The sequence below is a fragment of the Enhydra lutris genome, unplaced genomic scaffold (assembly GCF_002288905.1).
Source record: "Enhydra lutris kenyoni isolate GAN:26980312 unplaced genomic scaffold, ASM228890v2 scaffoldscaffold10, whole genome shotgun sequence".
NCBI classification, from domain to species: domain Eukaryota; kingdom Metazoa; phylum Chordata; class Mammalia; order Carnivora; family Mustelidae; genus Enhydra; species Enhydra lutris.
In genome coordinates this window covers 44,982,270-44,990,142 of record NW_019154094.1, presented here as the reverse complement: position 1 = coordinate 44,990,142, position 7,873 = coordinate 44,982,270, and the positions used below count along the sequence as shown (strand labels likewise).

General features: G+C 50.9%; 1 protein-coding gene across 1 annotated transcript in view; it reads right to left on the bottom strand.

Moving 5' to 3' along the window:
* LOC111144153 (coiled-coil-helix-coiled-coil-helix domain containing 4) overlaps positions 1–7,812 on the bottom strand; it is a 19,798-nt gene extending 11,986 nt beyond the window's left edge. The window contains exons 1-2 of the mRNA XM_022498326.1: positions 7,630–7,812; positions 1,953–2,051 (exon numbers count right to left, since the gene is read on the bottom strand). Coding sequence (XP_022354034.1) covers positions 1,953–2,051; positions 7,630–7,651 — 121 coding nt within the window. The 5' untranslated portion in view covers positions 7,652–7,812. The remainder of the gene's footprint in view (positions 1–1,952; positions 2,052–7,629) is intronic.
* Positions 7,813–7,873: the final 61 nt, after the last annotated feature.

Sequence of the window (7,873 nt, the reverse complement as noted above, 5' to 3'; positions counted from 1 at the left end):
AGTCCCCACTTCCTCCTGGGCCCTCAGTTTTCCCCCAGACCAGGTGATCTTTAAGGCCCTCCTCTAGCCTTTTTGAGTGGATGCAAATTTCTTCTGCCGCCTTTCTCCTGGCACTCTAACCCCTTCTCCTGGCACTCTAGCCGCACAAAGTGCTATCTTAGCCACAGAGCTGGGTGCTTGGATGCTAGCGGCCGGCAGGAACCGGTGGCCTACTTAGTCTGCTGAGTGGTTCTGCCACTGATGGCTCAAACCCAGGTCCCAGAGCTCTCTGTTGTATACGCTTTTTGGTTAAATCATTCATTAGAGTCCCCACTTCCTCCTGGGCCCTCAGTTTTCCCCCAGACCAGGTGATCTTTAAGGCCCTCCTCTAGCCTTTTTGAGTGGATGCAAATTTCTTCTGCCGCCTTTCTCCTGGCACTCTAACCCCTTCTCCTGGCACTCTAGCCGCACAAAGTGCTATCTTAGCCACAGAGCTGGGTGCTTGGATGCTAGCGGCCGGCAGGAACCGGTGGCCTACTTAGTCTGCTGAGTGGTTCTGCCACTGATGGCTCAAACCCAGGTCCCAGAGCTCTCTGTTGTATACGCTTTTTGGTTAAATCATTCATTAGAAGGGGCTGCAAAGGCATATACCTCTACAGTCCAAGCAGATCAATTATCAATGACAGAATGAGGTAGCACAGAAAACAGGAGGGATGGTAAGTCCTGGCAGGAATGAAAGGGGAATGCACAGGCTCAGCAGAGACACAGCCAATTTTTAAAATGCCATGAGGCAAACAAAACATGGCGTGATTGGTTCTTTAGGCCCCACAAAATGTGCTTAACTAATACGGACCTCAAGAAAGGCAGAGCACTGGAACTGACAGGCAACTTATTTCCAGAGCACTGGAACTAACAGACGGAGTGCTGATTCAAGGTCACTTCCATAGCTGCCTTTCTTTTAAAACACCTTTGCCTCCCACCATTCCCAACGGGGTGCTCAACATGCAGCCTTGGCTCAACTATTCTCAACCCCAGGAGCAGTAAGTCATTCTCCCTGAAAACATATGCTTTAATTAGCGTCTGAAAAATTCCAATTGGGAGCCTATACTCCATGGGCTGCTGCTGCTACAAGCTCTCTAGACCACAGTTACCACCCGGCAGCACTGGAAGGGTCACTAATTATCATCACAGGTGTCAGAAATGGCTTTAGATTGGTCAACTGAGTACTGTTTATGATACAGACTGTATATAAACCCTGCACACACACTGCTCAGCCTTACACACACGGAGGAAGTTCCAGTGAGCCCAGTGGTCTAAAGCATTTGGAATGGCATCCTAGGCCCAAAAGACTACTAACCATTACTAAGTTGTATGCAACAGATCCGTCTAGGTGAGCTGGATCCTGCCACTGGAAAACTGTCCCTCAGTCTTGAGTGAGCTTTTGTGCAGGGTCCTTGCTGGAGCCCCAGTGAAAAGACAGCCGATCTCACCACCTCACAGAACATGGGGTAGGGCTCTTCCAGGCCTGCTTGCTAACGGTCTGTAGATGCAGCAGAATCCCATCTGGCAGCTTGACTGAGCGGGAGGATCCCTGTCCCCTTAAAGTGCCTGCCAGACAGGATTCCATGACCACCCCCACAACCCTTGCCTAAACCTTCATGGTCGGGAAGCAGCCAACCAGCTTCAGTCTGTGTAAAACCTCAAAAGAGAAAGAGGCAGAAGACCTCAGTTCAGAAGAAACTTAGGTTCTGGCCTAACAGTCAGGGGAGTACAACAGCATGAGGGCTGGAAAGCACTCAGCCAGCCCCTCATACCTGGGCAAGCCGGCTAAGCTCCTGGTCCTTGGGAGATAGTCCATGGCTGGGAAGGACACCTGAAAAACGTGATCTTGGCCAGAACAAAATGGGAAAACAATTCTGGACATTTTCCCCCAGGAAGGGTCCGTGGGTCCCCAGGAGGCCCACGCCGCTCACCGTGCTCCTCATACGGATCACTGGGATCATCGGCCACCAGCTCTGCGTTGCTTGGAGTTTCATGGTCCTCTTTGGTCACAAAGATGATTCGATCCTTCCCTAGTGTTTGGAGAACAGAGAAAGAAACATTTTGCTCAAGAGCAGCCAAACAGCCCCAAACCCAAAGAAGGCACAAAAACCAAGTTTTAAGACTGTCCTATGCCAAACCCCCAAGTGAGGTGACCATCAGACTGTCCTTCCTGGGCTGCATCACTGAGTCTGTGTGATGGTCTAGCAGCCACTTCTACTGAGTGCTGCAACTGGAACAAAAACTTGACCAAGGTCATGGGTGAGGGAGAAGATGCTGTATGCACCCTCCAAGTAGGAGCCAACATGCCCAATCCAATGAAATGCAGCTGCTTCAGTCCCCAGATGTGCTGATGGCAGACAGGTGCAACAACTTCTTTCTTCCTCCCATCAAGAAAGGGCCAGTCCCGTCTCAGAATTCCTATGGCGCTCAGACTGTCAACCGGCTGGAAATGGCAAGGCAGGCACCTCTACCATCTGACACCCTCCCAGCTCTCTCCCCTACACCTTCCAGCCATCCACACACTCTCACCTTCCTAAAACCTGTGCACACCAGCTAACCACATAGCAGGTGTCTGTCTGATATTCCTGTTGTGGTCAGAAGCACTTTGTCTTCGGCACCCTACATACTGCATTTCATCAGCTTCCCCTGCAGTCCCTGGATGGCAGACTGACGCCAGCCCCTCTCTGGGTCCTGTGTGTCAGTTAGCTCCTGCCATCCCATCACTACCCTGACAGGAGCCAGCAGGAGCCCCATACTAAAGTGGTGAGCCTAAGGCTCCAGGAAGTGACGAACCTGAGCTCACACCGGGCTGGAATGTAAACCCAGTTCCATGTGTCTCCAAAGGCCATGCTGTGGAGATCCTTTACTCAGACCCACACTGCCCCTACCACCCCAAGACACACAAGAATAAAAGCAATAGCTAACACAGGGTACTTAGCATGACTCAGACACTGTCCTGAGAGCTTTGTGTGCTTGGAGCAGGAATGAATGTTTTATACAATAAGGCCCAAGAAGCTGAGAATCAAGAGAATGTTTGCTGAATGAATGAATAGGAGCTTTCTTCTAAGCTACTGGGTACCCACCTGGTGAAGGGCAAGGACAAATGCAACAACCCTACTGACCGCCCATTCTCACCCAGGAGATGTGGGACAATGGGACCTCATCTGGAAGGAGATGGGAAGTGCCTGGCATTTAAGAAGACTTCTCCAGGTCCCATCCAGACTGGCCCTTGGACAGGGCCCTCATCAGTGGCGTGGAGTGAGTTAGCTACAACAGGGGCAGAGGCTAGGCCTGCGGAAGTGTGGCTCTCTGGGAGCTGCTAGCAATTTCTATAATTATTTCAGTTGTTTTACCTTTATATTTAGGAAAGTTCAGTTACAGGCTTGTTAAGAGAAACCAAGGGAAAACGGTGGGCCCCCATCAAGCTTGGAGTACTTACGGAAGAGGCTTGAGTCAAGTACAGGGCTAAAAGCAGAGCAACATCTCCAGAGAAGACAGTTCTGGGGACAGAGGGAAGGCACCCTTCTCATGCCTCCACAGGGTCTCCCACATGGGGTAACAAATAATAAGGACAGCTGACCACTGGCATGCTCGGGGACAGGCCTCCAGCCCACCTGTAGTTCTGCCATCCTGTGAGTAACTCCTTCCTGCTTGTCAAACTAGCTCTCCCTCCATGCGCCAAACTGCAGTCCTGTCCCTGACTGTGAACTCCAAGGCTGGGTTCCTCAATTCCTCTATCTGGCCAAGGCCACACAGCTGGTAAGTGTCCAGGAAGAACTAGGGCCCATCTGCCTGCTGTTCATGCCAAAGCACAAGGCAGCCCCTCTGGGTCTTCGACTGAGGTTTGGTGTCCTCATCGGCACCCGTGTTCTGTCATTACACGAGCAAAAATAGCTTCATCTGGACCATTCTTCGGATTCCAAGAGCCTTGAAAGCCAAGTCCTGCATCTCGCTGCTCTTTGCCTCTTTCACCCGTTTTTTTTAATTTACTGGATGTTTACCTACACATTCTCAATTAAGTTGAAGTTTACCGATACCTTTAGTTGATCATGGTGGCTTCACCTAAGTCTTAGAGGCTTCACAGACTGTGCGGGAGATGGTCCTGCTGAGCTGTCTGGCAGAGAAAGTAAGGATTCCAAGCCTCCCTGAGTGGCACTTTTCCTACCCTGGATGGGTGTCTTGGTCCGTTCAGGCTGCTCTAACAAAATACCACCACCAGGGTAGTTCCTAAACAACAGAAAGTTATTGCTCACAGTTCTGGAGGCTGCCAAGTCTAAGATTGAGAATCCGGCATGGTCACCTTCTGGTGAGGGCCCCTTCCTACGTCACAGCAGCTGCCTTCCCTTGCGTCCTCACAGGGTGGAAGGGGCTGGAGATCTCTCCAGAGCTTCTTTTCTAAGAGCATTCATCCCATACGTGAAAGCTCCACCCTCATTCCCTAAGCACCTCCCAAATGCCCCTTCTACTAATACTACCACCCTGGAGGTTTGGATTTCAACCTATGAAACTGGAGGGACACATGCATATCATCCAACTTGGGGGAGAGGATTCCCTGGGTGATCTGACTGGTTTCTAAGCAGGGATCTGTCTTTGCATCCCCAATCCTGGTATCCAGGTGGAGCTCCTTTTGTTTCATGGACAAGTAACAGTAAGGGCCAGAAACCATCTGTAGAAAGAACATAAGCATAGCTCTGAGGCTGAGATGGAAGCCCAGCTTTGAGGGTCTGGCTCAGTGGCACTGATATCACAGAGTTTTAGACCTTGAGTTCAAATCTGAAAATAAGCACATAACAGCTGTGATCTCGGGCACCTTCTTGTGGCCTTAGGAAACAGGTCCCCCAGCAGCTCGGCCTCTCTGAACCCAGTAAGGGTCAGGAATCAGGGGCCCCAGGGCCTACTCTGAAAGCAGGACTTAAGGGTGAAGCTGAGAACAGAAAGCCTGATTAAACAGTTGGATACCAAGACACCCCCAATTCAGTATTTTTACTCTCTGTACACCATCCTTGACTCCTTTCTCTCAACCTTCATCATCAAATCTGGTTGGCTCTACCTTCAAAAACAGCCAGAAAGATCTGCATCCCTCACTACCAAAACCCTATCTCCCACTACTCGCTCCGTCCATTCCCACAACTTGTTGCTTTTACTAGACACACTGGGGGCACACTTACCTCTAGGCCTGAGCCCAGGCTGTCTTCACAACCAGGAGCACCCTTCAGATATCCCTACAGTCACCCTCTCCCTGCCTTCATACCTCCTGCTCAGATGCCTCCTTCTCCAACCACTCTCCATCTCCCTTGGTCTGCCTTTTCTCTGAAGCACTTTACCTCATCTAACATATTATTATATATTTGCTGACTCCCTGTTTCCCCTACTGAAAGATCAGCTCTTCTGGGGCAAGAATTTCTCTATGCCATTCATTGCAGTATCGCCAGAGCCTAGAACAGTGTCCAGAACATGGTGGGTAATCAATATTTGTTGAACAAATGAAACGAGAAAACAAACTGAAGACCTCAGCAGAGAACAGGGACACAGAATGGTTCTTACCATTAAGTAGACTACAAACAAAACAAAACAACTTTGGATAGGTAGTCTCATTTCCCCCAGAAATGGGAATAGGAACACACAGAGCATCTTGAGATGTCAAAATCTTCTGCAGATCCAACCCAGATGGAGCGCCCATCTCTTCCCCAACGCCACAAAGTAGATGATGGTACCTGCACTCACCAGCACCTGCTCATGGGCTGGCATACCACAGGTGCTCAATAAATGTCTGCTGAGGAACCGGAGAAGGCAGACAGCCACAGAAAAGAGGAAACTAAAGAAAAGATTGGTGTGGCACCAATACATCAAAGTGTGGGTGGTCTAAGGCCAGGGAGCGAGGCTGAGTCTACACCATGGAACACCTAGGATGCCAAAACGTTTAACCTGAAAGCTGGGTGGTGGTGGGGGACGGGGGGGACCCTTGAAGTAAATTTGCTCAGGCATGTGACTCATTCAGAATGAAGAGCCAGCCATGGAAGAGCTGGGGAAATAGAGGTATCAGGCAAAGAAACAACTAAGACACCAGTGTAGCTTGGCACTGACAGGGTAGTTAGAAATCAGGCTGGAGCCAGATCACACAGGGGCTTTCAATTCTCATCCCCAAACTAAGAGAGGGATCTTTGACCCAGGCAAAGATAAAGTTACATGTTTTGGGTGGCAGATGGAAACCACCTTTCCTTCCCAAAGAACCTGAGACTCCTAGATATCCTAACAGGCAAGGGGAGGTGTTATTCATCTGGCACAGCTTCATTATACCTAAAAAGCTCAAAATTATTTGAGTAATTAGAGACATCAGTGAGTATTATGGCTTTATGACCATAAACTAGAACCAAAGAAGCAGTTCTAGAAGCAGAATGAGGTACTGGGGAAAAGGCTTGAAATTTTGGATTGAGCTATTCTCCTAATTGGGTATATGACCTCAGGTAAGTCTTCCACGACTCTGGTCTTCAGATTCCCTGAATTAAACTGAGGGAATCAGACTGACTATTCCCTAAAGAATTTCTGGGTGAGTTCCAACTCTTTGTAGTTTTATATTCTCATGTGTCCACCATAACTGCCAGGCACAGAGAAGATGCCCCTGAGTACCTTGCTAAATGAATGAAGATCAACTTTTCATTGTACCATTGGAAACTGGGGCCTGGAAGGGTTAGGTGGCAGCTCAGGGCCAAAAAGCCAGTTAATGGCAGTGTGTGGGGAGGCCCTTGTACTCCAGCCAAGAGACTCCTGGGTTCTTCAGTAGAGGTATAAACAGATGAAGCAAAGAGAAAATAGGTGGAGATGGGCACTTCGTTGGAAAGGTGGGGGGTTCCCAGAAGAGAGCTCCCTGGAATCCAGCGGGCCCCAGACTGAATGGTGCAGTTTCTGTGATCAGAGTGATGAAGCTCGAACCCCAGCTCCAGGATATTCGGGGTCAAGTGCCTTAGGCCAGCCACCTCTGTGTCTTAGGGTCCACTCTTTGATAAAATGCAGATAACAGAGCCTCACTTATAATTCTAAAAATCGCCACGAGATCAATGAGGAAAGCCATATAAAGACTCTTGAACAAGTGCCTGGTACGTAGTAGGGGCTCAATAAATGTCCACGTGGGTGGCACTTTTACCACTCCAGAACAGCCCCTAACCCCTGTGGCAACTTTTCAGGAGGGACAGTTAAAAAGCGAGTACAAATGCAAACGCGTGGTGGGTGGTAAAAGCGACAGTAAAAAGAAAAAAATCCCAATTACGAGCCAGAGGAAGCGTGCTCAGCACTTCCTGTGCCCCCCTGGCCTAGTTTACTAAATCTCCCACGTGCGGGTCCTTCTCAGGTCCGGGTTCGAGTCTCACAGTGACCTTGGACCAGCCTCGTTCCTCCCAGTCTCGGTTTTCTCATCTGCAAAGCGGAGGTGGCGACCCCACTGCCCAGCGCTCCCAAGGGTCCCGAAGAGGGTATCCCGGGCCGCGCCTAGAGTCTCCCGCGCCTGCAGTGGGGTCGCGGGGCACCCGGGCCCAAGTGTCGCGGGGGTGGCAAAACCGCATGTCCCCTGCAGGCCCTCGTAGGCCGGTCTCCATGGCAGCCCGCCATGCCTACCTTCCTGCCGGCAGTAGGCCATGGCTGCAGCCCCGGCACTCAGACCTCGCGGCGACAGCGGTGGTGGCAGCACAGGCGGCGGCGGGCTCACGCTGTGACCTCTTCTCGGGCAGGGCGGGCGGCTCCGACGCCCACGCGGAACGCCCCCTCCAGGACCGCCCGCCGCGCGCCTGCCTCTGCGACCTCCCGGCCCCAAACAGCCGGGAACTACGTTTCCCAAGAAGCCGAGCGCTGCTCGGTTTCT